Source organism: Mus pahari, chromosome 7, assembly GCF_900095145.1.
Source record: "Mus pahari chromosome 7, PAHARI_EIJ_v1.1, whole genome shotgun sequence".
NCBI classification, from domain to species: Eukaryota; Metazoa; Chordata; class Mammalia; order Rodentia; family Muridae; genus Mus; species Mus pahari.
In genome coordinates this window covers 106607203-106623010 of record NC_034596.1, presented here as the reverse complement: position 1 = coordinate 106623010, position 15808 = coordinate 106607203, and the positions used below count along the sequence as shown (strand labels likewise).

The following is a 15808-nucleotide window of genomic DNA, read 5'->3' as shown; positions in this document are numbered from 1 at the left end:
GGGGGAGAGGTGGCCCCTGAGCCTGGCAAAGGGGGAGGCAAGGGTGGGGGAGGAGGGGGAGATGTGGTCCCTGGGCCTGGCAGGGGGGGNGGGGGTGGAGGGAGCACAGGGGTGGAGCTGGAGAATGGTGGGGCAGGTAGAGCCGAGGCTGCTATGCACTGCTCAAGGGCTACTGGCTGTGGAGCTATGTCAACACTGGAGCTCTGGATGCTGCCCACATGTTGGCAGGGAGAAGCCACTCCTGGCTGCTGGCCTTGCGCTTTAGTTGTGGGAGTAGTAGTGTTTTGGGAGGAACTGCCCTGATTCTGGACTGAGTTGGTCTGGACACTCTTGTGGGCCTTGTCCAGGGGGCTTGGTCGGGGCCGCCCTTTGATGGACAGCAGTCGTTCGACCACCTCCTCCAGGGTGCAAGCCTGGGCTGAAGGAGGGAAGAGTGCAGTGTCAAAGGAGAGGGCCAGAGACGGAAACGAGGCAAAGGGTGGCCACCTCCCACGCGGCCTCCCCACATCGCCAAAGACCTCAGGGGTCTTCACGCCGGGCTGTGCCCCGTGGCACGCCTCGGTCCTCCCGGCTTCTCACCATCACTGGCCAGGAGCACAGCTCGGTTCACCAGGTTCTCCAGGGCCTCCCAGAGCAGTTGGCCTGAGCGGCCAGCAGGCTCCAGGTGCATGAGACCCTGCAGTACTGACAGCAGCTGGGCCGACGCTGGGGAACAGCTCACCTGAATTGACCAAAAGGGACAAATGGCTATCCTCTCATGTGCCAGGGGCAGCCTGTCCTATAGCCCTGTCACCTCACTAAAGCCCTGGTGATGAATGACTCAGTGGCAGGATTACTGGTGGCACTGAGACATGCTATGAGACATTAAATGGCACCCCTGGTCTCTACTTATTATTGTCACCCCGAGATGACAGCTGCTGCATTCTGAGACTGAGGGTCAGGAAGATTCAGTCTACTGAACACTCCTCATGAGGCCTCAGAGCTCTCTGAAGTCCCCGTGCCAACTCGGATAGCTTTGATCTTTGGAAGCTTGTCCCGGGACCTGCATCAGAACCACTTCCCCAGGACAACCCAGCCTCTGCCTTGTGGTACCAGCTCTGTGCTGCTGCCCCAGCCATCATGGGGCTGACCCAAGCAGAGGCCCTGGCCCTAGATAGCCAAGCCCCACCTTGTGGAACAGGGAGGCAAAGACTTCCTGGTGGCTGTTCATGTTGATCCCGTCACTAATACGCTGAAGTTCCTCCTCATCCTCCGCTTTGGCCTCTTCAAAGGCTTCCAGCTGGATCAGCAGATCCGCATCCTCCAAGTCTCTAAGGGGGAAGGATAATCGGCTGAGCAGCTGTCTCGCTGGAATCCCTACCCATAGATCCAGCCTGCGCACAGCCCACGTGAGCACTCTGGACCTAGCAGGCCCAGGTCGACTGACTCTGTGGCTAGCCTGAGGCTCTGCAGCCTGAATGGCAGTTGGAGTGGTAATTCACGGGTCTGAGCCTCCCACCCGACCAGGCTGCCCAGAGAACACCTGGGCATCTCCAGAGATGGGGTGGGGTAGATTCTCATGATGGATGCAGGATGTGGTTGGGCCACCATGAAACATGAGAGGGGAGGGGCTTAGCCTGAGTCAGATGTCAGGAGTGTAAACTGGGACCAGGTGCTGACACCACCATCTCTGCCTGTCCAACAACTGGCCCCTTCGCTGTCCCCCTGGAGATGGGTCCCAGAGCTTTGCAACTGGGCTACTTCCACAACAGTGGAGTCAGTAAGGCTGCCCACGCTGACCTCCTGGAAGTAAAGAGTCCCCAGTGGGCTCTGACTTGACTATAGTCAGGACTGGGCTCCCAACTGGATGGACTCCCTTTGGAGATGCCAGGGTCAGCAGACAGATGCCAGGCTGTGCTATACCAGAGCTCCAGAGCAAGGGGGGCAACCATCAGAAGTATGTACTACACTATAGCAACGACATGCTGCGTATCCGAATCCTGAGTGAATGGGAAGCCCTGAGCTAACCTGGCCATATGGCTCCAACAGGCAATGCCCAGGAAGGCGTCTAGCCTGCGTCCTAGGTTCACTCCTGGAAGCAATCTCTCAGCCCATCTGGAGATACAGCCTGGAGATCTGGGCCAGGTGGCAGGAACCCCAAGGAAGGACTGGGAGGGAGCAGCTGGCAGAACCAGCCACAGCAGGGACTCACCGTAGCCGGGTCAGAATATCCAGCAGCTGTAGCCCTGGGATGGATGGATGGATGGATGGATGGGGTTAGAAAGTCACATGGGGCTTCACTCTCCTTTACCCCCCTTTCCCCTCAAGACCATCATGGAGTCTTAAAATTCCAAAAGGGGACAAGGTCTAGACACAGGGTAGTGCTTGTTCAGTGGCCATTCCTTGAAGGAACAGAGCTAAAATTAGGACCAGGTCCCCTGTCTGATCCTAAGACCCACACAGTTGCAAAACAGAACCCCTGGGGCTGACGCTCTATCTACCACAGGAGCCAGTGGTGGTGGGAGGCACCCAGACCTTGGAACAGTGCCTTCCCCTGGGGGCCTAGGGGATGTGGGGTAAGGGAAGGACTTGCTGTAGTCTTATATCCCCAGGGGGTATGGCACAGACCGAGCTGGAGGCACTTTGGAGATCTTCTAGAAGCCCTGCTAGCAGGCAGAGGCACTCACCTATGAACTCACTCCGCAGCTGGGCACGAGTGCGGAGGTCCTCAGGACCCAGAATGATAGCGTTGATCACACTGAGCAGGGTGACCACATAGGGCACGTTGTCACTGTCCGAGAGCTCATTCATGATGACGCTGAAGCGGTACTGCTGGCTGCACACCATCTGCAGGTTGGGTGGGGTCAGGGTCTGCCCCAGCAGGAGACTCTGTCTGCTGGCCTGGGTGCCCCCTACTTACCTTGTAATGGTCCAGGGCATCGAGCGTCAGTGCGTGGCCCTCAGGCGAATAGATGCACAGAGCAGCCAGCAATTCAAACACCTGCTTCTTGACCATTACATTGGAGGTGTCCAGGGCTGTGGAGGGTCAGAAACGTCTCAGGAAGCCCACTGTCCTGTCTCCTCCATCTGTCTTTAACACACCTGTGATCTGAATGCAGGGCTAGAGCCTAGGGTGACAACTCCAGCTAAACTTCCAGGCCCAGCTTTGCCATACTGATCTTTCCCAGTACCCTGACTTCTCCTCTCGGGCCAAGGCAAGCCCTTTCAGGAAAGGGCTTGAAGGCAGGGGCAGGAACCTGGGGTCTATAGAGCCTGGCCCAGCCCAGTCCAGCTCCTGTAGGTGGCTCTAGGCTCATTTTTTTTCCAAACTTGACAGTAACTGTGTTCCTGACAGCCTGCAATGCCTTCTTGCCCCTATGAGCTCCAGTCTTCTCCATCCTAAGCTAGGCAAGTTTTGGGGGTGCCTCACATCTGGCTGTGATGTGGGACTTGATGGAGGGGTGCGATCGGATCCAGGCTAGGGAGACAGACTACAATGGGTGTGGGTCCTGGGTTAGACATACTGGCAGCCTCTGGTTCCATCTCTCACACAGACCCCATCCCACTGACCACTGCTTCCTAGGTCTTGGAGTCCCTGTGGGACCTAGTTGCTTCCACTGAGGGACACATGAAGATCGCTATCCACCTTGCTTTTCTTCACACAGCCAAGGTGTTACAATAAGCCAGAAACTGCTCTTGAGCTATTCAGAGGCAGAAGCAGGAGGTGTGGCCAGGGGTGACCTACTGGGTACAGAGAGATGGTGACCAGGGAAGGTTTGGGAAGGCCGTGGGCTGTATCATCAGCAGTATAGGCCATGCCTGGAGTACTGTGGCTGAGCTGTTACAGGGCTTGGAGACAGGCAGAGTGTATGTGGGGACCTGTTCTTTGTACCAGGGCCCTGATAAGCCCTCAGGTCCCCCTGCCCTCACACAACAGCCCACAGCTCACCCTGGGAGAGCTGGCGCACATAACCCTGGTTGCTGAGGATGTATTCGATGCCCTGCTGTGAATTCATGACCGCACGCACACAGCTGATGCAGGTGAGCTGCAGCAGGGCATCCGAGATGCGGGCCACACCACGCCCTGACAGCCGTGCCAGCGCCTCCAGCAGCAGATCCAGGCCGCTCTGCTCCAGGAACTGCACCATCCAGCCGCCATCGCTGCTCTCCAGGCGCTTGCGCAGGCCCGAGTAGTTGACCACCGAGGGCATCTGCAGCAGCCGGATGCACAGCTCAGGCTCGGCGCTCTCCAGGTTGGCCTCCGTGGGGTCTGAGTCCTGCGGCCCCAGCTTCTCCTTCAGCGCGGCCCACTTGCGCTGAGCGCCTTCTTTTACAGACATCTTGTCAAACTGTAGGAGCAGAAGAGGGACAGGACCATCAGCCTGATCGAGGAAAGCCAACGTGGACATAAGTGACACGTGGAGGCGCTATTTGCTGCCTCGTTTTCCCTTTTAAGTTTCTTGCTTGTGGGCCAGTGATGAAAGGTTGCCATAGGCACTTTGTTCCTGACCCCAATAAAGGTTGTTCTCACTCCATCTGGATTTGAACAGCAGACAAGAAGGGCTTACCATACACACAAAGATCCTGTGCCCAAGGATCAGCACGAGGTAGCTAGGTTAAGAAAACTGTGTCTAGCCGGGCGTGGTGGCGCACGCCTTTAATCCCAGCACTTGGGAGGCAGAGGCAGGCGGATTTCTGAGTTCCAGGACAGCCAGGGCTACACAGAGAAACCCTGTCTTGAAAAACCTAAAAAAAAAAAAAAGAAAGAAAGAAAAGAAAAGAAAAGAAAGAAAACTGTGTCTGAGTCTGACTTGTTCTGTCCTTATAAGCCCCAGTTCAACTAGGAGAGGCCTGGAGGCAACGCTGCAGGCAGCCATGCTAGCAGGAATGCTATAACACGGTGGTGGTGACACAGCAAAAATAGCCTCTCTGGGCTCCCTTATCTGGCTCCAGGCGCTTCCCACTGCCCACAGCCTCGGGATGCTGGGAGGAGGGGCGAGTCACAGGAGCAGGCTGAGGACTAGGTACGATGAGATGCCCAGTGCTTAGAGGAGTGGGTGGCAGTAGAGGGAGGGGGCAAGACTGGCCTAAAACATTCTGCAAATAATGCCTTTCCCCAAAGCATAACTGTAGATGGACAAACTGCACTTTTGCCTTCTCCTCCATCCGCTCAGTTTTTCTTCCTGCGCCCAGCTGGTCATAATGCTGCCCCATCATACCCCTGGGGACAGCTTCAAAGGTCAGGGGCATCCCAGGCTCTCCTGCAACCATGTATGGCTGGGATCTTATATTTAGCATCTGAGAAAGGCAGCGTGGAGCCAAGGGAGGGAAAGATGGAGGGAAAGAGCTTGGTGGAACAAGCTCCCATAGTGGAGTCTTGCACTCCCCACAGGACACAAGACAGGTGTTCTACCTGCTGGGCAGGTGAAGGACAGTAGGCAGCACGGAAGGAGGCTGGTTCTGCACCCACATTCATATTGACGGGACCCCTGCAAATGTTCCTGGGACCCACTGAATGCTGGGAAGTCAGTGCACATAAGCTTTTGGTTCTACTCTGCTCTCTGAGGGAAGGGGAGACCCCAGGCTGAAGAGGTACCCAGTCCCTAACCTGAGTGGAATACTGAGTGCTCAGGCACTTTGCTGGTGTGGTGCTGGGTCCTAGGTGTCCTCACCTAAGACTGTGCTGCCCTGGGGGTGGGGAGAGGTTACCCCAAGCATACCTGCCCAGGAGCACTGACAGAGCTCCTGCCTGGCTCCCCATCCCCAACCCTTTCAAATGCGGGTGGCCAGTTGGCTTTAGAAGCAGTCCGGTGTAACAGGGACTGGCCTGGAACCCCCCTGGCAGATTTCAGCCCGGCCACTCTGCATATTTAAGCCTCAGCTTCCTTCTCTGGATCTCTGCCTCAGTTACTGGGAGCACCTGAGGCTGGGCTGGGGCAGTTTCTCCTGCCTGTAGGTAAGAATGATGTCCAGGTAGCCTGGGGTCTGTGCTGTGCCGAACTGGGTGGAGACCCGGGGTCCTACCCTTGATCTCTGCCTTCACCAAGTCCTAGACAAAGCCTCTTCGGCTATCCAGCCTTCTACTCACCCAGATACGCAAGACTTTACGGCCGCCTCTGCCCACCCATTCGGGGCCTTGCCTCCGGCTTCTCATCCCCGCTGCCAGCCTGGATCTGGCCCCTCTCGGGCAGCGTTACACCCCAAAGTACGTCTTGGTGGTAGATGTGGAAGCTTTACCAAGGAACAGAGCTGGCTGACTGGCCCCTGCGCACTCTCCAGCTTCTGTGCTGCCCAAAGAGGTGCCCAGAGCTGCCTCCCCACCCCCATCCCTGCCTCCATTGGCCAGAGGCCCTGTGCCCTTGGCACAGGCTGAGTGGCCGGAGTATGAACTCACCCAGACCCGGCGCTGGCATCCAGAGTTCTCTCTGCCCAGGAGCTCCAGTTTTCATGCTGAACCCACCCAATCTTTCTGTGGCTACAGAACCACTAAAGCCCGAGGCCCCTAGACACAGTACCTGCTCGCCTCACAGCTGCCCCCTGGCACTGGCCGGTCCTTCTGCCCTGTGTGTCCCAGGGCTGTGGACTCACTCCCTGATGGGATTCCCGTCTGCATGTGTGGAGTGGGCCCCAGACACACGCCCACTGACCTGGGTAGCTTGTGTTGGGAATGGGAGGCTGTGCCCGAAAGCCCTACTGATGGAGTGTGTTCACCTGTGAGAGCCACCTGCCTGGAGACCAAGATGCCAGAGTGAGGGACACTTTCCTTCCCCTGTGACATGTACCAGGCTGCCTGCCTCTCTGTAGGATGGCTGAGTGTGGACAGGTGACGGTGGCCAGTCCTGAGACAGCACCCAGCCATTCCACAGGTCTAGGAAGACCAAAAGCTGGGACCTGATCAATAATCAATGAAAGACTGCATTCCCTGTGGCCGTGATTCCGACTCAGAACCAACCAGAGAAAGGCAAATCCCCTAAGCCACAGATGCACTTCTTGTTGGCCTCCACGAGGCCCTCCCTTTTCTCCCCTATAGAAACTATGATGTCAGTTTCCCCTCGCCTGCCTGCTTCCAAACCCCTGACAGAGCTGAGGCTGACCCCTTTATTCCACAATCTTTGGGGAACTGTACCCAGGAAGGTACTGGTGCCAAACATGGCTGGGGCTGAATCACTTCTGTGTTTTCTGTCTGTGTGTTTCCCTCCCTCCCTCCCTCCCTCCCTCCCTCCCTCTCGTCTGCAATGTGGGTTGACTGTAGTGGGATCCACACAGAGATAGAGGTAGGGCCAGTGGTCAGAGCGAGCCGTTAGAAGACCTGCTGCAGGTTTTTGTCGTTTCATTTTGTTTTGGTGACAGAGCCTCATGTTCTCTAGGCTGGCCTCAAACTCATTATGTAGCTGAGACTGACGCTGAAACCCCCGCTCTCTACCGTGCCTCTGAAGTGCTGGGATTTCAGGTGTGTGCCGCCACAGCTGGCACGCAGCTGTTTTAATGCCATCTGTGGATGGCGGACCCTCCTACTTCCAGCTCTGGGGCCCAAGTGTCCAACTCTGAGCCAGACCTGGCAGAGACTCAGAGGGGCTGGCTATCCTGGCCTTGCCCAAGGTGACGGGGATGGCCCAGCACAGGAAGTCAGCATCCCAGGGTCGCAGCCCAAGCTCTGGCAGACGGGGATCAGGACATGAAGACCGTCTCATCTCCTTACACAATTCCCGCAGCACTAACAGGACTGCAGAGGGCAAGGCCTTTGCAGGTACGGTCCCTAGATCTGGGGCTCAGGGCAGCTTGTCCCTTACCCATACTTTTCTTTCTTAAAAAAAGAAAAAAGACAGGGTATCACTATGTAGCCCTGACTGACTTGTGGCTGGGTATACAGTTGAGGCTGGCATTGAACTCACAATGTGCTGGGATCAAAGGAGTACACTACCATGCTTAGCTTGCACATGTTTTTGTTTTTAGATTTATTTATTAAGTACACAGTGTTCTGCCTGCATATATGCCTGCATGACAGAAGAGGGCACAAGACCTCACTATAGATTGTGAACCACCATCTGGTTGCTGGGAATTGAACTCAGGACCTCTGGAAGAGCAGTCAGCGCTCTTAACCTCCAAGCCATCTCTCCAGCCCTTACACGTGGTTTGTTTATTGTTTGTTTGTGTTTTGGAACACATAGTTCTTATGCGTCACATTTTCCACAGGCCCAGGCCAGGCCTTCCACTTAGACTGCTCCTGAAGGCAAGGTCTCCCTCAGGGTCTATGGCGACCTGCCCAGATCTGAGCACTGACGGGACTTCCAGGAGAGGACCAGGGCTGCAGCCCTTGGGGCCACCGCCTGCGAGGGTGGCTCTCAGTAATAGCTGGCTGCCTCCTCCACAAGCTCTGGGCCAGCCGGGCATGGCACCTCCATCCCACATGTCTGGGCAGCTCTTCTGACTCAGGGAGCTCCCGAGCTTCCGCCCTTGACTAATCATCATCTGGGAGCTGAGTGGGGGAGGAGGGCCGAGCCACATACCCGGGATCCCATGCAAACAGGGAAACCGAGGCAGAGACAGTAGCTAGGATCCTGCATGGGTTGCCTGGCACACGTTAAGGAACCTGAGTAAGCCACAGACCCCACATCCCAATCCCCTTATCTCTATATCCAGGGAAACATGGACTATGTAGTTCCAGGAGCCAGAAGGCCCTGCAGCCAGCAGCCCCGGGCCTTGGCTCTTAGACACATCGCAGAGTTCAGGTATCCCTTGAGGTGTAGCAGCCCGGGTTTTGCACCTAAGCCCCGGGGAGGCAGGGGCTGCCATCTGCACCCAACCCCTACCAGCACTAGGGAGTCGATGAACCACTGCAGAGGTAAGTGGCTAGGACAGGCACAAGCCAGGTTAGGGGATCCCTGGAGGGGCTGCTTCCTGGGCTGGAGAGGCAGCTCTGAGAAGACACTCTGCCAGCACCAGAATAAGGCCTGGGGTGCTACTGGGCCCAGAGCCAGCGGGGGCTGGGGGAAACACAAAAGAGTGAGCTTGTCTTCCATGGGTGGGAGGGAGACAGCAGAAGCGGGATTCCGGAACTGGGTGGCAGGGGCTGCCACACTGTATTTTTAGATCTTCCAGGAGCCCAAATTTTCCACTGCTTGACAACTCTCGGTTTTTGTAGATGTGCACACATTCCTGGTAGCTTCCTGGGGCTCAAGGACAGCCGCTGTCCTGCTGTGACCCCCCCCTCTCTCCCCCATTCCCTTTCTTCTCATGTAGTCTCAGCTCCCAGCAGTCCATCTTCCTACCAGACTGTGAGGACCTGGGGTGGAAGGACCTCAGCTGACCTGTGGCCCAACTCAGGTAAGACAGTCTCTCTGGACAGTGAGCCTCAAGGAAGAAATGCATTCACTGTTCCCATATCCACAGACATGACGTGCATGTGGCCCAGTGAAGGGGCTGTCCAAGTAGCACTCTGGCTACTTCCTCTTGTTACCATGGCTCAGAATGAGGGTGAAGAACCCTGGACTTCCAATTCCCAAGGGGTTTCCTAGTGTGAGGAGACTAGTTCCCCCAGGGCCTCCTTAGTATGTGGCACAGGGCACAGGTCCTGACACAGGCCCTGGGAGGGAGCGTGCATGATGGAACTCTGGCACTGTACAGACAGGGCTGCAGAGCTTCGACTGCTACATTAACACCTGGACTGTCCCCAGGACACCTGCCGGACTGGCAATAGAAAGAGTCAACAGGAAATGCCTGCTAGGGCTAAGGGGACACCCCTCTGCCCCTGCTCTCTATGAGGAAGGTCTGCCCAAGGCAGCGTGTCTGGGATTCTGTGGGCAGGCCGGAGTGGTCTCGGTATGCCCTCCTCCCCTCAGGCAACGTGGAGACGGGAAGGGTGGAGACACCCACACAGGAAGCTTTCAGTTCCACCCGCTCTGGGATGCCATGGGGACTCAAGCTGTCCCAGAACTCGCAGTGTCACTCGAGGGGCGCCTTTCTTAGCCTGACTCCCAAAAGGTGTGTACTCTGATTGCCTGCCCCCTCTGACATGAAGCGCTCAGGGCTGTGGGTGCAGCACCGGGGGAGGGGTGGGGGGTGATGGCACCGGGGGAGGGGTGGGGGGATGATGACCCATCTGTGAGGGCACTTTCTGAGCACATGGGCTGGGGAGTTCTTTTGTGGCTGAGCCCCTTCAGTGGAAGGGAGAGGTACAAGGTGAGCAGATCTGGGGTTCTGGGTTGGCCAGGCTCCGCAGGGAGGGAGGGAGGCAGGGCAGGGTTAGTGTGCTACGGATCCCAGCTCTTAACCTCAACTTCAACATCTGCAGGGGTGCACTCAGGAGCCACGGGGGGGGGGGTGTCATCCTGGAGTTCACCTGCTTGAGTTCTCTCTCTCTCCAAAATCAGTCATTCTTGGAAAAACCCCTCCCCCACCAGGCTCCATGTGCCCTTTGATCCCCAGGCCTCTCCAAGTCTGGGAAGAACTGTCCCTCAGGATGCAGGTGACAAGTGCTGTATGCTAGTCCTGCCTCAGAGGCCAGCCTCATCCCCGTCCGAGCCCAGCATGGTAAAGCTGTCCTGTCCACCCACGTGCCAGATCAGGTCCCCACCCTCTGCCAGTGTCCAGCTGCAAGCTTCCCCCTTCCCGGGGGCAAAGAGAACAAAGGCACAGAGAGTGGGGGAGGGACAGCGCTCATGTCCCCTAGCACAGCCAGGGGCAGCAGCCAGCACTCATAGAGAAGCCAAGGCCGCTTCCATGGGAGAGGGCTTCCCTCTGACCCACTGGTTCCTAAGACAACCCAGCGGATTTCCTGTTTCTGTCCTCATACGCCGGATGGCAAGCGTGTTTCTGCCGGCATCTTGGCCGTCAGAAAAATGCCACTTTAACTGCACCTGCTGCACAGGGTGGGCTGTGCCCTGACAGCCTCTATCTTCTCAGCTTTGAGCTCCTCTCCCTGGCCCTGCTCTGCATTCCTCAGCCGCCTGGTCCCAGGGAGCCTGGCAGGCCCAACCGGGCGAGCAAGATCCTCAGCCTGGGTGCGTATTTTGTTCACAGTCCTGGCCTGGAAATGAGGACACTGAGACTCCTGCAAGAGCCAGCCCATGTCGGACTTGGGTTTCCCTAGCCAGGATGTTCACCAAGGAGCCCTAGACACTCAGCATGGATTGGCTGACCCAGCACTGTCCACACCACAACCATCAGGCCAGAAAGCACCGAATACCTATTGCTTACCCTTCGGTCTCAGAGGTGACCCCCCATCTCCTATCTCACTTAGAGATGACCCATCTCCCTGCAACCTGCTGCAGAGCTCTGTAACATGCCAAGGGTCCGGCCCCTACTCCTGTCTATACCTCCACAGCCTGGGCCCTCTGTGTGGGTGTCCCTGAGAGATGTCTTGTTCTCAGGCCACTGGTGTCTATGTATGAAGTGGGACAGAGAGAGGCAGGAGGCAGGCAGCACCGTTCACCCAGCCTAGGCCAGGTGGGAGCAAATGTCTACCTCCCTGCCGTGGGTCCAGGCGGCAGTAGAGCTGTGCCTGGAGCAGAAGCGAGGACACAGGGAAACCACAGCCCGGGGATTGAGGGGCCGGGGACCAGGCAGGCGGGAGACTGAGCCACAGAGATGCCTTACAAACCTTGGAGGGGGCCAGGTGGCTTTCAGGCCACACCTACCTCTAGCAAGGGCCAACTTCCTGCTCTGTGCTGGGGAGGACCGTGCTGGGATTGGGAGCTGGAGCTGGAGCTGGTTGGAGGCGGTGGGACCTGGGTCAGGTGTGCTAAGCAGATATGTGTGACCCTCCTGACCCCACTGGGTCTTGGGTTGGCTTCAGTGCTTGGCTTTGATGTTGGTGCCTCCCGTCCACTAAGAGCCTCACACCCAGACTCTAGTCAGCAGGAACTCTGTCAGTGCACGCCACACATGCTGCTGGTGGGGCAGAGCCCACGGCAACACAGTACCCACATGGATCTGGGATGCTCTGAGCTAGTGTAGCTCTGCAAACACGTGGAATGCTATGACAGGGGCTGCTGCCCAGTACTACGGCTTTGCCAAGGCCTCTCCTGGGGTCTAGTCTGCCCTCCTCAAGCCTATTTGCCTTCCCAGGAGCCCACATGCTACAAGAATTAGCCAGGGGCAGGAGACTTGCAGAGGCTCTCTAGACCCTTCCATCCCCTTTTCTGTCCTTTCTGCTTCCTACAGAATGGAAAGCCATCATGAGTGTGGGGCAGGAAAGCAGCCTTGGTCCTTCTGTCCTCACACAATGGTGAAGGGTCCTGGCCTGCAGTGCACACCCTCCACCTTGCTTACTCTTTAGTCAACTTGACACAAGCTAGAGTCATCCGGGAAGGGGATCCTCAGCTGAGAAAATGCCTCCGTCGCATTGCCCCTGGGAAAGTCTACAGTGCGTTTTCTTGACCAGTGATGGATGTGGGTAGGCGTGGCCCATGGGAGGTGGTGCTTCCTGGGCAGGAGGTCCTGGGTACCATAAGAGAGCAGGGTGAGCAGGCCTTGAGAAGGAAGCCAGTAAGTAGTCCTTCTCCCGGCATCTGCTTCAGTTCCTGCCTCGGGTTCCTGTCTTCTCTCCGTGATAGACTGTGGCCTGGGAGCTGTAAGATGGAGTAAACCCTTTTCTCCTCAGGTTGTCTTTTGTTCTTGTTGGTTTGGGTCATGGTGTTTCATCACAGCAATAGCAACACTAACTATGACATCCCCCTCAGTCACACCCGACTCCACCTACCAATACCCGATGAACCCGGGCACTAGGTGTTCAAGGCAGCAGGTCCTGTTACAGTCACTGGAGGAGAGGGAGACTGGAGGGTGAGCTTGCTTTTCACATATGTCTAGACCTAAGACCTTGTCCTGTGGTGAACACTAGCTCACTTAGGTCAGGCTACCAGGACAAAGGCCACATATTAGGGCCTCATCCTCACACCTCCATAATAGGGAGTACGGGGTTAAGAGGGCTCTGTGTGGCATATCACTGGGTACGACCTCCTGGGGGGGGGGTGATGTGGGGACAGGAACTGATGTCTACAGCCCCAGGCACTGTAAGTGCCTCCTGTCAGAACAGACAGTAGCTCATATACTCTCCAGACAAAGTGAGAGCCAAAGGGCCAGATGGGTCCCGTCAGCCTTGTCTACTCTCAGCACCAGACCTGCTCACAGACTGTGGGAGGTGAGGGGAGCAGGGACTGGGGACAGCGCTCGAGGGGTGATGGAGGTAGCCCCGGCAGAGGACTGACGCTAATTAGCTCCTGTCCTGTTCCTTATGTAATCACACTTTAGGACAGGGGCACAGGGAACACAGGCTCAGCGGGCACGTTCCCCTACCCAGTTCCTGTACAGCTGGAGTTGACATGTGCTATGTGCCATAGCTGTGAACAGATCCATGTGCTGGGTGCTGGGTAGGGGTAGCTGTGAACGGATGGATCCATGTGCTGGGTGCTGGGTAGGGGTAGCTATAAATGGATCCTACTTTGGTTCAAGGCCTAGGCTGTCTGAACAAGACCTTCCTCACTTAGGTCAGGCTACCAGGGTGAAGGCCACATATTAGGGCCCTATTCTCACATCTCCAGGGACAGGGGGTCCATCCTCCCTGTCTTCATCAGATAGATGTCCCTAGGCTCGTTCCCCTTATGGTCCCAGGGGTAGTCCTGAGAGACTAACTCTGAAGCTCACTCTAGAAAGAGAGAGGCATACCCTCTCTAGTCACAATGTCCACTGGCAAAGGAACTATGCACTTATTAGACACCTGCTGTGTGTAAGACAGAAGTAGGGTCAGGTAGTACAATATCAGGCCCCATCCTTCAGACCACGAGGACCCTCACAGAGCCCAAGGACTCAACATACTCCAGAGACCGCCACCATCCCTGCCCAGAATGGCCCAGGAGCAGCCTGCCTGCACCCATAGGTGTCCCTGTCACCCACCATCCGGCAATTCTCCTGCCTCCCCCAACAGCTTTCATAAGCCTGAAAACTTTCCCCTGTAACAAGTGCACTTTGATAGAAGGTGAAGGAGTCTATTTAAGGTAGGTGCTTTCAGGTCTCAGCACAGCGAGATGGGTGCAATTAGCTCGACAGCCATCAGCACCCCCACAAAGTGAGGGGCCTCACCTGAAGGTTAACCCCCTCGCTGCTCAGGAGCAGAACCCTTGCCAACAGCCTGCTTGGGTACCAGGGAGGGAAGACCTTCCTGGTAGCGGACGGTTGGATGGGAAGCTTAGAGACCGCAGGGAGGTAAGGTAGGAAGGTAGAGCCAGGCAGGGCAACTCCTACCTGGTCCTAGGGGGACCTCGCCAGGTCAACTTGAACAGCTGCTCCCCAGCCAATGGGTTGGGACAGGGAGAAGCCTCAGTCTCCAGCCGTGGAACAAACACCCATTTTTGCTCTAGGGGCTACAGTGTCTGCTTCCCAAATGCCCCCTGCCCTGGGTGACACCCTGAAGGGATACAGTCAGAGACACTCCCCTTACCCTACAAGTTTAGGTAAAGGAATTGAGGCTCAGAGAAGGCAAATGCCACAGAAGGATGGGTAAGGAGGGACTTCCCAACTCTAGCTTCAACCTGGGCGTGCAAGCTTTAGAGTGGGTGCACTGACCTGGAGCCCAAGGCAGGAGCAGGGTCATTTTTGCCACTGACTCCTGGTGTGTCCAACCTGTCACCGTGTGCCACGGGGCCCTGAGTGGTTAGAAGCCTGGACACACAGGCCCATAGGCCCTCTCCATCCCATAGTCCTCTAGGGAGTCCACCGAAGCATAGTTGGGTTTCCTACTAAGATCACCTTCATTCCCAGCGTCCTTGCCCAGGAGGAGGGTAGACAGGGGTAGCCACGAGAAACAGAGCTGTGTCACTCCCTCAGGTCTGCCTTAGCCCACCGGCGGGCATCTTTAGAAGCTAGCTGTCAGGGCGGGGCCGCAAGCTCGCACTGTGCTTTCCTGGAGGCGGACCTCCAGTTGAAGTTTATTTTCTCAACTGTGGCTGATTCATGGTCAGGATGTGGTAGCCGCAAGGTGGGGGAACTCCTCCGACCCAGGGGCAAACACCCTATGAGCAGTGAGCATCATCTCCGTGTCAGCCCGTACTTGAGGGCCAAGAGCACGGGACCAGGTTCTTGGCCACTTTGGTGCACACGCGGCAGTCCGCTCTCAACCCCAATCATTTCCCTCACTGCCCCCAGACTCGGTTTCCCTCTGGGTTCCAGGCTAGCCCGAAGCCGCGGACTTACCGGGTGGGGGTACAGCCGAGAGACGGTGCAGAGAGTGCTGTGTCCCGGCGCCGGAGCGTCTGGGGCTGCGGGCGGCGGCCTCGCGGCTGCTTTCCCCACAGTCTAACCGCGCTCGCCGGCCGGGCGGGGCTGGAGGGAGGAAGGGGAGGTGCGGCCCCACCCGGCGGCGGCCACGTGGGGGGCGGTGCTGCCCGGGGCGGGGCGGGGTGGGGTCTCCAAGGAAGCCCTGCCCACCCGGGTCTGGCTTCTCTGCAGGGGCGGAGAGATGTTAAGGACTGGGACATTCCGGGACTCGCTAGAGACCTGCTGGGAATGGCCCTTTTGCCTCTGACCTCACTGTCAGTTCCCGCCCAGGCTCCCTAGCACGTTCCTTGTCTGTCCCCTACGCTGACCATCTGGTGGACTCACGAGTTGGTCAGGTTCCCCGCCACCTCTGGTCCAGCTCTGCCTCCCACACGGGAGCCCTGCTGTAGGCTGCTGATCTCCTCCGCTGTCCCTACCTTCATCCTTCCTTCACGGGAGATAGCTCTTTCCAGTTTCTAGCTCTGTCTTGAGGACCTGCTGAAGTACTCTCCCTGGCCCGAGCCCGGGCAGTGCGCCCACGGAGCTTCAGTTTCTCCAGCTTGAAGTCGTACCTCTAAAA

General features: G+C 57.2%; 1 protein-coding gene across 1 annotated transcript; it reads right to left on the bottom strand.

Annotated features, from left to right (window-relative positions):
• Positions 1 to 2187: 2187 nt before the first annotated feature.
• On the bottom strand, positions 2188 to 15281 carry LOC110324400 (inverted formin-2-like). Its single transcript, XM_021201941.2, has 5 exons — positions 15166 to 15281; positions 3929 to 4328; positions 2900 to 3015; positions 2667 to 2826; positions 2188 to 2225 (listed from the first exon to the last, which is right to left on the bottom strand). Exons 2-5 carry the CDS (start codon positions 4317 to 4319, stop codon positions 2188 to 2190), a joined length of 705 nt encoding a protein of 234 aa, XP_021057600.1. The 5' UTR covers positions 4320 to 4328; positions 15166 to 15281.
• Positions 15282 to 15808: the final 527 nt, after the last annotated feature.